General features: G+C 40.5%; 1 protein-coding gene across 2 annotated transcripts; it reads left to right on the forward strand.

Moving 5' to 3' along the window:
• Window positions 1–3,696: 3,696 nt before the first annotated feature.
• Window positions 3,697–15,761, forward strand: LOC125455061 (hematopoietic prostaglandin D synthase-like). 2 transcript variants are annotated; one of them, XM_048536596.2, is made up of 6 exons: window positions 3,697–3,959; window positions 5,661–5,801; window positions 7,220–7,312; window positions 7,414–7,523; window positions 12,654–12,752; window positions 13,748–15,761. In XM_048536596.2, the coding sequence occupies exons 2-6, from the start codon at window positions 5,669–5,671 to the stop codon at window positions 13,910–13,912; spliced, it is 600 nt and encodes a 199-aa protein (XP_048392553.2). In that variant the 5' UTR covers window positions 3,697–3,959; window positions 5,661–5,668; the 3' UTR covers window positions 13,913–15,761. The 2 variants fall into 2 exon arrangements, with proteins under 2 accessions (XP_048392553.2, XP_048392544.2); XM_048536587.2 differs by having other exon boundaries at window positions 3,698–3,951.
• The last annotated feature ends 1,704 nt before the right edge of the window (window positions 15,762–17,465 follow it).

Raw genomic sequence — 17,465 nt, forward strand, 5'->3', positions numbered from 1 at the left:
GTTCATCCAGCCTCACATTTTATTATCTTGGAATTCTCCAGCATCTGCAGTTCCCATTATCCCTCCCTCTAAACCCTTCCTGTTCGTATACTCATCCAGATGCCTTTTAAATGTTGTAATTGTACCAGCCTCCACAGCTTCCTCTGGCGGCTGATTCCATTTATGCACCACCCTCTGTGTGAAAAAGTTGCCCCTTAGGTCCCTTTTAAATCTTTCCCCTATCACCTTAAGCCTCTAATTTTTGACTCCCCCACCCCAGGAAAAGACCTTGTATACTTATCCCTATCCATGCTCCTCATGATTTTATAAAGGTCACCCTCAGCCTCTGACACTCCAGGAAAAATAATCTCAGTCTATCCAAACCCTCTTTATAACCCAAACTCTCAAACCCTGCAAAATCATTGTAAATCTTTTCTGAACCTTTCAAGTTTCACAATATCCTTCCTGAAGCATGGAGACCAAAATTGCACACAGTATTCCAGTAGTGGCCTAAACAATCTGCTGTACAGCCGCAACATGACCTCCCAACTCCTATACGCAATGCACTGACCAATAAAGGCGAGCATACCAAATACCTTCTTCACTATCCTGTCTACCTGTGACTCCACTATCAAGGAACAATGAACCTGCAGTCCAAGATCTCTTTGTTCAGCAACACTCCCCAGGATCTAACCATTAAGTGTATACACCCTGGGAGCATTACAGGAGCAGAAAAGTTGATGTTTCAGGCCGGGACCCTTCTTCAAAAACTGCCATCCTTACCTGGTCTGGCCTACATGTGACTACAGGCCCACAAAAATGTGGTTGACTCTTAACTGCTCTCTGGGCAATTAGAGACAGGCAATAAATGGCAGCCTAGCCATATGCTGTGATTGAATAAATAAAACTTGAAAGAAGTCTGTGGTATTCTTCAGATTACTGAAGAAGGATCCTGACCTGAAGCATCAACTTTCCTGCTCCGCTGATACAGCCTGGCCTGCTGTGTCCCTTCAGCTCCACACTGTGTTATCTCTGACTCCAGCATCAGCAGTTCTTACTATCTCTAGGTGTATAAACCCCAGCCTGATGTGCCTTTCCAAAATACAGCATCTCATATTTATCTAAATTAAACTCCATCTGCCACTCCTCAGCCCATTGGCTCATCTAATCATGATCCTGTTGTACTCTGAAGTAATTTCTTCTTTGTTGACTACACCTCAAATTTTGGTGCCATCTGCAAACTTACTTACCATATCTCCTATGTTCACATCCAAATCAGTTATATAAATGACAAAAAGCAATGGACCCAGCACTGATCCTTCTGACACACTGATGGTCACGTATCCAGTCTGAAAAGCAACCCTCCACCATCTCTCTGATGGAACCTGAAATTATGCTTTCGAAGAATTCTGGTATTATGAGTCTAATGATGAGTATTGTCAGTTGTTGGAAAAACCCATCTGGTTCGCTGACGTCCTTTAGGGAAGGAAACTGCCATCCCTACCCTCTCTGGCCTACATGTGACGATAGGTGGTTGACTCTTAACTGCCCTCTGGATAATTAGGCACGGGCAATAAATGCCAGCCTGGCCATATCCTGTGATTGAATATGTAAAACTTGGAAGTAGCCTGTGGTATTAATATTCACTGCAGCTGACAGAGTGGGGATTGTAAAGCAACCAATAATGTCTGCTTGGTGTTGCTGAGCTAAATGAGATTTCAGGGAAAGACAGAAGTAAAGGTTTAGCTCTGTGAAACTAGCTGCCAACAGAAGTACGAGTTATGTCTGTGAATATGCACTGGATTGCAGTTTCTGAGCCTACGTCAGCAAAGACATAGATGGTCGATCAGAACAAAGCCAGACACAGAGAGTGGGTGATGTAATATTTCTTGAGTGGGAATTTCTGCACGAGTAAAAATTTGTAATCTCTAGTGAAGTACAATGAGATTTCATAACCTGCCGTGTCATTGACATTTTGGGGGAAGTTACTGAGAAATCTGTGGGATCTGCTTTGATCATAATTGCTATTCCTTGTGCACCAGGGGGTCGTGCAATCACAGTATATCCCTCATGTTTAACACATGTGTCTAGAGTGCCACAGACCAAGGAGCCTGTGGGCTGTGGCCAGGTGTTGGAATACAGGACAGTTTTGTGATGGATGCAACAGACAACACTTGCCACACAACCTGTTTGCTTTCTGTGAGTTGTCAAACGTCAATACAGTTTGCTACACCTCATGCTTGCAGGTGCTGTTGTCTGGCCACGATGTCGTCATATTTTCTGTCACTAATAGCAATGAACTAATGCTGTTATCTTTTCCAAGAGGTCTCTTTGGAACACTTCAGATCGTGTGGGAGCAGTCTGTTATCTGCTTTCACAATTGCTGATTAGTTATATCTGTTCCCCTTATTCTGATATCCTCTGACAAAATTGATCAACAAATTCATGAGGGTCTTGCCTTTAGGGCATCAATTCAAAGCAATGAATTTTTAACTTGATTCCCACGTACAACTGATCTTCTGGTGCTGTCCATTTTTATGTGGGATCTTTCTAGTCCTTCTCAGATGAACTCCAGGCATTGACTTTGTACAACCCATTACTACCAACTGCAATGAAAATGTTCACATCTGGCCTAACAAATTCTACAGCTACTTTGTCTCTGAGCATTCTTTGATTAAAAGGGTTGAATTTGAAGGAGAGATCCGTGGCTTTCCAGTTTGTGGTGGGGGATTTGGTATTGATTCTTCTGGGGAAATGGACAGTAAAATGACCCTGAACTTCTAGTTGCCTGCCACCTCAATGCACCACCATATTCCCTGGGAAAAAATGTCTATGTGGGGCTGGCTGCAGTGTTCCAGTGAACCTCACTGTAAACTGAAAGAACAACATCTCGTTTTCCAGTTGGGGAACCTTCAGCCTCCAGGCTTCAATAATTTTAAAGTCTGATTCCGTCCTGCCATTCAGGGCATGAGTTGCTTTAGCACAACTCAACCCATTCTCTCACACCCTCAGCTCTCATCTTCACTTATTCAGCTGCTCTTCAGTCCTGGCTTATTATCAGTAATCTCCTCGTCTGCCTATCCCTGTCATATCTCTTTTTCTCCCTGAGCTCCATCTCCAACTATCCACTCATCTCTCTCTGCTCAGCAACCCCCAACAAGTACCACCCACCCCGCTACCCGACCACACCACATTCCCAATCCCCTGCAGTTCTGAGGAATGGTCACCGCACCCGAATTGTTAACTCTGATTTTTTTTCTTCACAGATGCTGCCAGACCTGCTGAGCTTTTCCAACAATTTTCTGTTTGTGTTCCTGATTTACAGCATCCGCATTTCTTTCGGTTTTTATCTAAAGGAGAGGACTAAGTAAATATTCAGTGTAAAAAAAACTGAAATCCCTGATCTGCGGTTCTACATCAGACAAATTGAATAGCTCTTTCAGAGTAACAGAACAAACACCATGGGCCGAACGACCTTCTTTAACTCGAATGCGGGCAGAGCCATTGTAAGGTGAGTTTGAAACTGCACACCTTTCCCCACTCGCATTACTTGAAATATGATCATTTTAAAGCTCTATTGACCTATTTTTTCCAAATCAGGCTGACCAGCGATAATATTACTGGCGGAGTATGTAGGAGTTGAACCGAGGACTCCGCGTCTTAAGTGGGTGGGAGTCTCGCACTATCACTGCGTCACTTTGAAACTTCGTTGATAGTGCTCTGCTCATGTGTTCGGTTTCCACGAATTCTGCTCCATGCTCCGCCCCAGTAACCTTGGGAACAGCCTCGCTGGGCGGATGGTGCACCCAGCATTTAAAGACTGGTTCCGACTTTATCTGCATTCCACATCGTTCATCACTCAGCCGGAGTTCCGTACGCAGCATCAGGAAAATCTCCGGGGCACAAGCTTGTCTATCTGATTGCAAGTTCTGTCGCAGGATCATTTCGGTTTAAGGAAACGCTTCGTCAGCTGTAAGTAGGTCAGCAACTTTTCCGCACTTATCTATCCTGTTTAGGAATTGCGTTCATGTGAGACTGTGGGGAGGGGGCAGATTTTGTAAGGACTGGAACAAAATTGCTGGAAAAGCCCAGCAGGTCCGGCAGCATCTGCGAAAGAAAAACACGAGTTAACGTTTCTAGCATGTCTAAAAACATAGCGATAGAGTCATGCAGCATGGAAACATGCCATTAGGCCACCATGTCTATATCGACTATCAAACACCAAACCAAAGTGATTCTATTTACGTGCATTATTATATAGTATGCCCTGGCATTGTAAATGCTTTTCCAGATGCTTCTTAAATGTGTGGCAGTGTGGATGGATTTTGGAGGCACGTTGACCCATAGAATAGGGAGATATCCTCAAAGGGATGAGAGAGATGGGTGAACTGCCCATCCAATGGATGAAACAGACACAGAAGCAACAGAGACAGTGCCTCTGTAGCCTCTGTCTGTTAGGATCCCAAATTGTGCTCTGGCGTTCAGTTTGTAAGAATTTCTGTTGGAGCAATTTTTATCCAACTTCCTGTTTTTCCTGATAAAAATAAAACAGGTTGCCTGTGCTAGATTCTTGGTAAGGAACTTGCTGGTTGCACTGAGAAGAGAAAGCAATGGAACTGCAGACGATTGCATTGAAATCATTCACGTCAGACTGGCTGACAAAAGAAAGATCTCTCCAGCTCGATCTGAATGGGTACAGCATTTTCCCCCATGACCAAAAGTCAGGGTGACTTAATTTTGCACCTGATATGTTTGAAATCCTTCACATCTAATACAGAAACAAGACTATTCCAGGGATCAAAAGTAAAAACAGTGTTCATTATTTAACCCCCTTAGTTTGTGTAGTATTAAGTTGTAATTGTCATCAGCAAAAATTTTATTGGGACAGCATTGGTTTCATACAATTCAAATGTGTACCTCAGTTAAAAATTTAAAGGAAATATATTTTCCAGAAAATTCTTAGATAGTAGGGAATGGAGGAAACATTGATATTGCACATCCTCTGTCCCTGAAGATTAACTGGTACTCATCCAGAAAGAGCACCATGGATAACAATAACCTGGTCTAATATTGAAGTCTAGCATGATTCCTGTCATATCCCTGCCTACATCAGTGACATAATTATTTGACACAACTAACCAACAACAACTTGTTTAATGTGTCACCTTTAACATAATAAAACTCCTCAAAATTCTTCACAGGAATGAATATAAGTCACATATTTGATATGGAACTATGTAAGATCATATTAGGATAGGTGACCAGATATCCTAGATGGGTATGCAGATTTTGAGATCAGTTTTAAGAGAAAGAATGAAAGGTTTAGGGGCAGAAGTGCAGAATTTAGTCAAATTGAAAGCATGAAATGGGAAGTGATGCAAACTGGGAATGCTCAAGAGGCCAAATTTCGGAAGGTTGCAGGGCTGGAGGAGGTTGCCAAGAAGAGGAGAAATCATGGAGGTATTAGAAAATAAGAATTCAATCTTTGGCTTGCAATTAAGTAATGTACAGTGATTCTCTCTGCCAGCAACATTTTATATATTTATGCTCCTCGGGTGTAATCAAACCTCTTGACAAAAATTTGACTGAGCCAATTGTAGGATCCTGATAAAAATCCAGTGTTCATGTGAAAGATTATGACACATTTACATAGAAACTTGTATTGCGCTTGATCCTGACAGGTTGAAACATGCCAAACTACAAGTTGACCTACTTTAAAATAAGAGGGCGAGCTGAGACTGCTCGTTATATTTTTGCATACAGTGGAATAAACTACCAAGACAACACCATTGACATAATGGATTGGCCTAATATAAAAAAATGTAAGTAGCACACTTTGCAAAGAACATTTGCAAGCTTTGGAAGAATAAATTATTTTCATTTTCCTTTTTTGGTTTTGCCCATTGTCTTGTCAAATCCCATGAATGGAAATTAAATTTGGAAGATGCTGTGCAATTCTGGTCTGCCCTGTATAGAGTGACTTTATATCAGAACTTAAGTTTAAATAGTTGTTTGATATTAGGACTCTGCTTTGATTTAATCAGTTGGTAGGGCCAAAGAGCAGGTAAGTTTTGAACTCTGTGCCAGCTGAACAATTAAAGGGAGATTAATGCTGGGAAACTGAGTTCTTTCCTCACACGATATGCACTCTCTTGCTTTGTTGGTTTACTCCTGGTTTTCAACAAAAATTCCCACTACTAAAGATACATTCTAATACTTCTCATTTGAGAAATCATGAAACTGATACAGGTTAAATTATGAATGCATTGGATAAAGTAGACATGGAGAGTGTTTCACACGTCAGCTCGCATGTAGGGACCCTATACTTAATAACAGTAACAAAGACAGGAGGGAAATAAGGAAAAATTATACTGTAATTGGTTAGAATGTGGAATGCGCATTGCACATTCTGCTGTACTGCACACAAAACAAAACTTTTCTCTGTACTTGGGTACATGGGACAAAAATCAAATCAAATCAAATGTGCGTCAATGGAAAGGTTATAAGATTAATTACTTAGATACTTTCAAAAGAAAACTAGATGTGGGGATGTGATGGCCTCGTGGTATTACCACTAGACCTTTTAATACAAAGACTCAGCTCATGTTGTGGGGACCTGAGTTCAAATCCAGCCATGCCAGATGGTGGAAATTGAAATTTAAAAAATAACTCTGAATTAAGACTCCAATTATGACTATGAAACTGTTGTTGATTGTTGGAAAAAATCCATCTGGTTCACTAATATTCCTTTAGGGAGTGAGATCTTCTAACCTATGTATGACTCCAGACCCACAGCAATTGCTCCCTGGGCAATTAGGGTGATTTTCTGCGAATGCCAGATGAATTAAAAATAACACGGTTTGCGGCTGGATGAACACAGCAGGCCAGGCAGCATCAGAGGAGCAGGAAAGTTAGATGCTTTGGGACAAAACTCCACTTTATTTTTCATTGTTTAAAATTAATCATGTACTGGGAATATAAAGATTGAAATAAAGACTTTGATCTAAATGGCACCTTTCACAATCTTGGGGCTAAAATCACTTTATAGTTAATGAAGCATTTTTGAAGGACATGTAGGAGTGCAAAGAAATTATCATTCCGTATCCAGGTTACAATATCCTATTTAATGTGGTGACTTGGCATGTCTGCACAGCTAATATCAAACCTAATACTACGCTTGCTAACAGTGGAATTGGATTTAACTCTCAATAATCTGGAGCCTGTGTGGTTCTCATTCTAGCTCTGCTCTTTCAACAAATTCCGATTCTGAATGTGGACGAAACTGAAATCAATCAGAGCACTGCTATTGCAAGATATTTGGCCAGAGAAACAGGTACTGTTAGCCAGTACGTTTTTACTATTCTGTGTCACTACTGTTATAGTGCAAGATCATTTATATATCTACCATGCATTTTCTTTTTTATTCTTTCTTAGGCATAGCAGGAAAAAGTAACCTTGAACAAGCTCAAGTGGATGCCATTGTGGACACAATAAATGATTTCATGAATATGTTCCCCTGGACTGAAAAGGACCCAGTTGTGAAAGTATGATTGAATTTCAAATGTTGTGAGATGAAGCCATACTGACAGTTGACTTAATTATCTGCTTTTAAGGTGTTAGCTGTGGGTCTAAGTCTCTTTCCAGGGACTTGGAATCTTTGTCCAGATTGACAGTCATTAGCTAGGCCAGCAGTTATTGCAGAGCCCTGAGATTAAGAGAGATTTGAGTGTCCTACTGCATGAATGGCAGCATACAGTTACAGTGAGTAATTAGGAAAACTGACATAATTATAGCATTTACCACAAGCTGAATTGAATATGCAAAAGTGAGGTTATGCTACTGTTATACAAGGCTCTGGTGAGACCACTTCTGGAATACTGTGCACACTACCCTATTTCACCTTATTTAAGGAAAGATGAAAATACTTTTCTGGAAGCTCAGGAAGGGTTTACTAGATGAATATCATGGAATTGGCATTTTGTCTTATGAGGAAAGGTTGGAAAGGGTGCTGGTGTTGTCAGGCATTTAGAAGGGTATGATGCAGCTTTATTGAAACACATAAGAGGGTTCTTGACAGGGCGGATGTGTAGAGGATGTTTATTCTTGTAAGAGAACCCAGAACTAAAAGGTTATGTTTTAAAAATTAGAGGTCATCTGTTTAAGACTGAGATGAAGAGAAATGATTTTCTTGCAGAGGCTCCTGAGTGTTTATATAGAGTTTATATAGAACATTACAGCACAGTACAGGCCCTTCAGCCCTTGATGCTGTGCCGACCTGTCATACCGATCTCAAGCCCATCTAACCTACACTATTCCATGTACATCCATATGCTTATCCAATGACGACTTAAGTGGACCTAAAGTTGGCGAATCTACTACCGTTGCAGGCAAAGCGTTCCATTCCCTTACTACTCTCTGAGTAAAGAAACTACCTCTGACATCTGTCCTATATCTTTCACCCCTCAATTTAAAGCTATGCCCCCTCGTGCTCGCCGTCACCATCCTAGGAAAAAGGCTCTCCCTATCCACACTATCTAACCCTCTGATTATTTTATATGTTTCAATTAAGTCACCTCGCAACCTTCTTCTCTCTAATGAGAACAGCCTCAAGTCCCTCAGCCTTTCCTTGTAAGACCTTCCCTCCATACCAGGCAACATCCTAGTAAATCTCCTCTGCACCCTTTCCAAAGCTTCCACATCCTTCTTATAATGTGGTGACCAGAACTGAACACAATACTCCAAGTACTACAATTACAAATAACTTAAAAATCAAAGTGGCAATATCACTTCATGTGATCAATGTCTGAGTCTGGAAGGACAGCATCCAGTGAAGGTTTTTTTTCCAATGATCTTGAATTCAGATTGGTTTAATTGGCTGAAGTTGCAGAATTCCCTCTAAAGTGGTGTCCAGATTTTGTCCAATTTTTAAAACTAGGTTACAAGGGAAACTTAGACTAGAGGCAAGGTTTGTTAAACATTGAGTCCGGTTATAGTGCCATGTGTTAGATACTAATAGACTGTAATATTAACAGATAGACTGCATAAAACAGAGGGGTTTTTGTCATGTGACTATTCCTGGATGTGTCAGTTTCAACTTAATGAGGAATTTTGATGGACCTAATCAAAAACCACCATTTATTATACAACATAATTGTTGATCCAATTGCACCACTTACGGTACAATGAACCTCAGTCACTCTTTCTTGGCTGACCCCTGCTTAGGAGATGCACCATCTAACTGCTTTTTTGCATTTATTGACTGTGGATCACAAAATGGAAGGAGATTCCAGGAGGATAGACACTTTAGTTTTGTCATTAAAATGCAGGAGTTATAGAACACACTCCTTGAACAGATGGCAGAAGTAGCGGCTTTGAGTATTATTGAAGCTGAGATTGATTGGTTCTTGGCAAATAAGAGGGTGTTAAAGTTATCAGGTTTGAGTGGGGGGGGGAGGGGAAAGGTTAGGAGTAGGTTTCAGTCAGATCCACCATGATCTAATTGAATAGATCAGCAGGCTTGAGGGGGCCAAATGGCCTATTCCTACTCCTAACTATATACATAATATACACACATATGTTTGTTTGCATATACCACATGTCTGTTTGTGGGAGCTATGTGTGATCGAGTTAACTGCCATGGTTCCTACATTGCAACAGTGACTTCAATAATACGTCACTTACTGTAAAGCACTGTGGGTCACTGAGTCTGTGAAACACTCTGTACACTATATAAAAAGTGGACTGCCATTTTCCTGTATCAGAAAGTGATGTGTTCACCTTTCTTTATCTGTGCTGAAATCCTAACCTATTGCATCTCAGCAGAAGGCAGCCAATTTCATATCAACTATTTAAAATGAATATTTCACAATGAGGCAGTATCATTCTTATAATGATTTAGCTTCAGTGCTCACAACCCTATTTTCAAAATGAGATAGTAAGAACTGCAGGTGCTGGAGTTAGAGATAACATACTGTGGAGGTGGAGGAACACAGCAGGACAGGCAGCATTCATAGAACATAGAACATTACAGCACAGTACAGGCCCTTCAGCCCTCGATGTTGTGCCAACCTGTCATACCGATCTCAAGCCCATCTAAACTACACTATTTCATGTACGTCCATATGCTTGTCCAATGACGACTTAAATGTACTTAAAGTTGGCGAATCTACTACCGTTGCAGGCAAAGCATTCCATTCCCTTACTACTCTTGAGTAAAGAAACTACCTCTGACATCTGTCCTATATCTTTCACCCCTCAATTTAAAGCTATGACCCCTCATGCTCGCTGTCACCATCCTAGGAAAAAGGCTCTTCCTATTTAACCCTCTGATTACTTTATATGTTTCAATTAAGTCACCTCTCAACCTTCTTCTCTCAAATGAAAACAGCCTCAAGTCCCTCAGCCTTTCCTTGTAAGACCTTCCCTCCATACCAGGCAAGATCCTAGTAAATCTCCTCTGCACCCTTTCCAGGAGCAGGTAAGTTCTGAAGAAGGGTCCCCACTCAAAAGGCCAACTTTCCTGCTCCTCTGATACTGCCTGGCCTGCTGTGTTCCTCCAGCTCCACACTGTGTGACCCCCACTTTCAAAATATTGGCTTGAGTAGGATTTGATGTGAAGGAATGGCCTACAATGTAAGAACATAAGAACTAGGAGCAGGAGTAGGCCATCTGGCTCCTTGACCCTGGTGCACCATTTAGTAAGATTATGGCTGATCTTTTTTGAGACTCAGCTCCACTTACCTGCCCGCTCACCATAACTGTTAATTCCTTTACGGTTCAAAAATTTGTCCAGTCTTGCCTTAAAAACATTCAGTGAGGTAGTTTCAACTGCTTCACTGGGCAGGGAATTCCACAGATTCACAACCCTTTAGGTGAAGAAGTTCCTCCTGACCTCAGTCCCACATCCGCTTCTCTTTATTTTGAGGCTATGCCCCAGTCCTAGTTTCACCTGCTAGCGGAAACAACCTTCCTGCCTCCACCTTATCTATTCCCTTCATAATCTTATTTTTTTAGTATAAAATCTCTCCTCATTCTTCAGAATTCCACTGAGTATAATCCCAGTCTACTCAGTCACTCCTCATAATCCAATCCTCTCAACTCTGGAATCAGGAGATTAAAAAACTAGAAGATTTATTGTTTGAAGACGTAAGACATTTCAGTGTAGTTTGTTCAGAGCTTCTGGATATCGAACTATTCTAGCCTCCCACTTTTGCAATTAGAGAGCATTTTTTCGACAGTTTGTGTGTATCACTGCTGTATGGTGCTGAGACTGGCAGGAAGCATTGTCATGGAAATTTGTAGTAATTAAGAAGTAAATACTAGCAAATCTAAGCAAGTCTGACAGCATCGGTGGAGACCAAAACTGAGTCACTGTTTCATGTGTAACATAATTTCTTCAGAACTTAATAGCAGTAGAAGAGTTATGGGTTTTACACCTTTGGAAGGGGGACAGCAAGTAGAACAGACAGGCAGGGCGGGGAAATGTTAAGGGAAATATGAGATCAAGGGTATCACAAAAGATAAAGGAAATTGTACTGGCTGTGAAGAAGACAAGGCTTAGATCCGAAATATGTGTTAATCAACTGCTTTCTGTGGCACAGAATTCCACAGGCTCATCACTTTCTCTGAATGAATAAATTTCTCCCCGTCTCTGCAATAATACCCATTATCTTTAGACTGTGACCCCTGGTTCTGGGTTCCGTAGTTATAGAGAATGTCCTTCCTGTATCTATCTTGTCCAGTCCTGGTTGAATTTTACAGATTTCAATTAAAAAATATTCCCCTAATTTTTCTACTGTGGGTGTTAATGGCAGAATAAAGATGGACTGTGACTTAAAGCAAGACCATGAAAACAAGACACACAACAGGGCGAGAAGCGTGGTATCAAAATAAAGGACAAACTCAATGGGTTGAAGTTAAATTCAATGTTGAGTGCAGAAGGCTGTCAAGTGCTGAGTCATACTTTGCAAAATGACTGGCATCACTAGGGCCCATTGGGGTACTGTTAGTTGCATGTTATTTGGAAAAAGTGAGACAAGTTAAAGGAGAGATTGTTCAATGTAAATAAACAAGGTGGAGGACAGTGGTAGTGAATTGTGACTGTACTGGACAGTTTACGACAACATTCTTGTTGAAATGCTGCAATTTCCCAGATAAAGCTGAGTATATTTAGAATCCACTGATTGTAGGCAGAATTTGCAGCAAGGGCCACTTAGCCTACTGATCTGCTGCAGTGTTTATGTTTCACATGAACCCCCTTCGTTTCATCCCATCAATGTGTCCTTCTATTAACTTCTACCTTATGCACAAAGCCAAATTATTTTCCAATGTATCCATGCTCTTCCTTTTACTATTTTACTACTTTGAGTAAAGGCTTTGAGGTCAGGAGGAACTTCTGCGCCCAAAGGGTTGTGAATCTGTGGAATTCCTTTATAGATTTATTTGTGACTGCCTTATTTTGATGGTTCCTACTTTTTGCGTCTCCCATTAGCCTATCACCACTCCATTCTGTTCTTTTAGCATTATCTCCGAATGAAACTGGTTGATTTCTTTTTAACCTTACCATTCCATTTGACTCTCAACTAACCTAGCAGAGGAAATTGTTGCATCAAACTATTTCTAATTACAGACTCTGAGCTGATTCATCTGTATGGAATAATGACTTTCTTTTACAGCAAAAGATAACAGAAGATGTTTTTGCCAATAAAATCCCTTTGTTTCTGGATGGTTTGAGCAAACTTTTGGGAGACCGAATGTGGTTTATTGGTGATTCAGTGAGTATAATTTATTGAAGCTTAATATGAAGTATAATAATACGAATATAATTCATGCCTAGGAGATTCACAATAGAAACCAACCAGAGTGACCCATTGAGGCTGTTGATCAGCAAGTCACAGCCACCTTCTCCAGTGGGAAAATCTGTTCTTGCCTGTAATTGCATTAGGAACAAGGGAAATTTCAGTGAACAGAACCATTTCACTGTTACTACATTCCCTGTGCCTTATTTAGTCAGTTCAATTAGCTACACTGATTAGAAGGGTTCCAGATTTCACCCTGTTAACTGAGAACAAAATATTCAACAATGTGAGAGTTGGGAAAGAAGCTATGATTGGACTCAGATTCCCTGGGACAGTAAGGCATAAAGCTTTGTTTGATTTTGAGTTATCAAATTGCCGTTGCTTGAATTGTCCGGATGTGAATGTCAGAAGATTGGGACAAGCTATGATGTCTCACTGCCACTGAGTAATCTAACAATATTCAAATATCTAGATTCAAGCATCTTCACCTGGAACATATGAATGACTAAGCCGCACAGTGTGTAGTAATTATAATGTGCTTGAGAGATTTGTGTTCCCCAAGGGTACCCCATCACTGAGATTTCTATTGCCTCATCTGTTGCAGTTTAATTGACAAATTGATTGTTATGATTAATCACCAGGTCCAAAGTATCATATGATTACTAGATTGGAAATCTAGAAGAACTGTAGATTCCTATGAACAACTGCATCAGTGACTAGTATCTGAGAAATTAATAATGGTCAATTTCTCTGGAAGATGAGAAGAGGAAATAATGATCACTAAAGGAGGGAACAGAACTAGTTAAATGACAAAATTAATGAGCATAAGGGATACACAATGCACAGTGGTGATACTTTTCTGTTCAAACTCTGCGCACAGTAAGATCGCATCATTGCGCTGTAACAACTGTCTGAATTGACCTCAAATTGCCATTTTGCAAAATTACTAATATACTTATCTTTACTTTCAGGTTACTTGGGCTGATTTTCACTGGGCCGTCTGTTCCATCACCCTCACTAATCTAAATGTTGATATCTTGCACAACTATCCCAAGTTATCAGCTTTGAAAGAACGTGTGGAAGCTCTTCCTAAAATCGCAGCCTGGATAGAACGGAGACCAAAAACTCCATTGTAAAATTACAGCTTTCACTTAAAATGCCTCGTACATGAAATGAAACCTTTTTTTCTACAATGGTTTAATTCTTTAAGCATTATTTCCACTTAGAATCCTGGTTCTGCAATAATTGTTATAGATTACAAATCTATAAATTCCTTTAGACATGGACAGGCTGCAGGAATTAAGCTTGTATTCTCAAGTCGAGAGGGTTAAAGGGTGATTGAGTGGAGATGTTTAGTAATTATATTCTGTGATAGGATAAGAAGCAGAACATCAAGGGGGCGTATGCTTCAAGTTAGAGCTAAGCCATATGGGTTATATCAGGAAGGACTTCCTTTACATAAAAGCAGTAGAAATCTCTCCCCAAAATATCCTGAAATCGAGGACAAGGAACAGTTGGAAGTGCCATAACAGAGGTGGATAAACTTGGCTCGACGATCTAACTAGGGATGTTGAACCAAGTTATGTAAATGAAGTCAAAGATCAGCCATATCTCATCAAATGCCAATTCAGGCTCAAAGGAGTTGAATGGCCTACTACTGTCTTTGGATTAATACATTAGCATTTGGCTTTAATCATTGCTGTAATGTTTTGAGTAAAACTGAGAGGGCTGTTGTGGTGCAACAGTAGTACCTCTACCTCTGGATCAGACAGCCTAGCTTCAAGTCCCACCTGCTCCAAAGCTGTGCCAGAATAGGTTGGTGAGAAACAAAACGGAAATTGCTGGAAACACTCAGGAGGGAAGGTTTCTGGTAGTATCTGTGGAGAGAAAGCAAAGCAAAGGTTGAGTCCAGTGACTCTCCATCAGAACCGAATTCCGGCATCCAGTTTGTTGCTTCTAGGGTGTTTAGAAGTATCTTTGGGTGAAAGAGGACCAACATTGTCAGGACTTTCTCCCCCAATCAAAGCAAGAAATTGCAAAAGGTGTGGTACCTACCCAGAGTAAGACTAACCGATTTTATTAAACAGACCAGGAAATATCTGGAAGTGGAAGCAGTCAAGAGATGTTTGAAACAAATATTGTAAAAAGTAGTGTCTTAAGTTCTTATCGAGGGAGTTTAAAGAATCATGTGAGCTGAAAGCTGATGGTCTTTTCCCAGCATTGTACTGGCAGTGAATGTTGGAAGCAGTTGTGGGTGTTAATGTATTGCTGTGTGGCAAGTCAAAGGAGGAAGGGCTCCCATTATTAGATCAAAGCGAGTTCTGGAATAATTGGAAGGAGATAATGAAACAAAAGGAATCCATTGGTGGGGGGGGTATACGATCAAAATTAAATGGTGGAGGGGTGCAGATTAAGGGTTTAGGACTAGATAAAGGGAACAGTATTAATCAAGCTCCAGTAGAATCAGTTGAAATTAATTGAGATCAAATGTTATCAAGGAGATGGGAAAATGTCAAGGGCATGTAAATACCATGTTATAGAACCAACTAAAAACATTAAATGATGGGGGGATAAAAGAGAATATGATTCAAAAGCCCCAAAATTTCGAGTTTGCTAAAGTGACATTAAAATGCATAAGTAGTCAAACCAAATTTGGGAGAGTTTTTGTGAATAATGTAAGAGTAATTCAAAATAAATCCCAATTTCTTGTTTTTTTTTAACCTCAGCCTCAAGTAAAAAGTCATTTAAAGGAACAACTGGGTCTGCCTCAGATACTTCCTATAAAACTACCATTAAAAACTTCAGTGACCTTAACCTCTACAGTTTAGGCAAAAAGTGATTAAACTGCTCTGCTGTTTCTTCATACCACATGTTCTTCAGTGTAAATTAGAGTAGCGCTGTGTAATACATTAGCTGCAATGAATAATTGGAAAGTCTGATGTGCCTCATTGTACTTCTGATAAATAAAGAGAATACTTCTGTGTGCATTTTAATATTCATGTGTATTCATTGATAAAATGAAGTTTTTTTTTGATAATGTGCCTGAATAAATGGTGGGGTATATTTAAAGTATTCAAAGAAAATTTACCAATGAGTGCATTAAATCATTTTCTGCTAAAACAATGTTATGCCACCACCTCTAACAAACACTGCTAAATTTAAATATGCATCTTTATCCAAGGAATTAAATGTCTAGAAGAAAAAAGTCTGTCTTTAGAGAATGATGACCGTTGATTTTTTTTTAAGAAAAATTATGATTGGACTGGAGTTTTTGTGGTATTTACAGCAAAATTGTCTGTTCACCACCATCATCATTGAAGCTGTCAGCAAATTTTGAACTCCACATGCACACGTGCACAAGATACTATCAGTCGGTAGCTTTGCTCTGGAGATACAATCTACAGTTAGATTGCAGTAATGATTTAACAAAAACTTCCATTTCTATGCAATTTACTTTGACGCAAGAACCTTGGCAAAAGCTACACATTGTTGAATTGTTTTCAAACGACTTAACTTTGTAATCATTGCTCACTGGTCCTGGAAGGCTATATTTTTCATTTCTGAACGGTCAAGTTTATTCATAATGACCCAACAAAATAGGGCATGGAGTAACCTGGGATGAGGACTCTAAACAGTCGCTGGAGAACCTACAGAGATGAAGGGATAAAGAGGATGCTAAAGACCGACTTCAACTCATAATACAAGAACAAACATGACTGAACATAGAAAGTTAAGAAAGTGAGACTAAGACATGAGATGGTATGAAAATTGAATTTAATATTTAAATTTAAATGAATCATCTATTGTCATACATATTCATTGCAAAAATACAGTGAAAAGAGAGTATTTTCGCCATACATACAACTTCCAGTCATATTAACTTAGAATATAAAAAAAAAACTTGAGAGTCCAACTTTCCACTGCCACAGTCCCGCTCCAGGATTTCCAGCCCTTGTCATGTCTCTGCCAGGATCCCGCTCCAGGCTTTCGAGCCCACATCAGCAGCCTGCTCTGGGCTGCCTCACTGGCTTGCTCTCGCTGGCCCACTTTCAATCCGCTGCCATTGCTGCAGGATACAACCCACACGTTCAGTTCCTGCCAACGATCCGGCTCCTTGGGTAGATAGTTAAAAGGGGTGGTGACGGGACAAATAATTGGGTGGCACGGTGGCTCAGTGGTTAGCACTACAGCCTCACAGTACCAGGGACCCGGGTTCAATCCCAGCCTCGGGCAACTGTCTGTGTGGAGTTCGCACATTCTCCCCATGTGCTGCGTGGGTTTCCTCCACAGTCCAAAGATGTGCGGGTTAGGTGATCGGCCATGCTAAATTGCCCATAGTGTTCAGGGGTGTGGGGGTGATAGGGGGATGGGTCTGGGTGGGATGCTGCAAGGGGCAGTGTGGACTTGTTGGGCCGAAGGGCCTGTTCCCAAACTGTAGGGAATTATTTTAAAACAAGAATTACTAGAGGGAGAAAAAAACAACAGAAAAAGAGAAAGAGAAAAAGAATTGGCGAGCAGAGCGGAGTTCCGAATGCAGCCACTTACCCTATCATATTGCCAAAATCTCTTGACATAGAAATAGCAAAAGGATAAAAAAAGGATTGCAGTAATAGTAGGAACTGTTGATGCTGCAGAATCTGAGATAACGCAGTGTAGAGCTGGACGAACACAGCAGGCCAAGCAGCATCT

The sequence above is a fragment of the Stegostoma tigrinum genome, chromosome 1 (assembly GCF_030684315.1).
Source record: "Stegostoma tigrinum isolate sSteTig4 chromosome 1, sSteTig4.hap1, whole genome shotgun sequence".
In the NCBI taxonomy this organism is placed as follows: Eukaryota; Metazoa; Chordata; class Chondrichthyes; order Orectolobiformes; family Stegostomatidae; genus Stegostoma; species Stegostoma tigrinum.

What these genes read in the sequence shown, in the direction of transcription:
- LOC125455061 (XM_048536596.2), top strand. Translation starts at nt 5,669, where the DNA reads ATGCCAAACTACAAGTTGACCTACTTTAAAATAAGAGGGCGAGCTGAG. An exon ending in TTGGCCTAATATAAAAAAAT is followed by an intron (nt 5,802 to 7,219) that starts GTAAGTAGCACA and finishes TTCTCATTCTAG; the next exon opens with CTCTGCTCTTTCAACAAATT. An exon ending in AAAAGGACCCAGTTGTGAAA is followed by an intron (nt 7,524 to 12,653) that starts GTATGATTGAAT and finishes TTTCTTTTACAG; the next exon opens with CAAAAGATAACAGAAGATGT.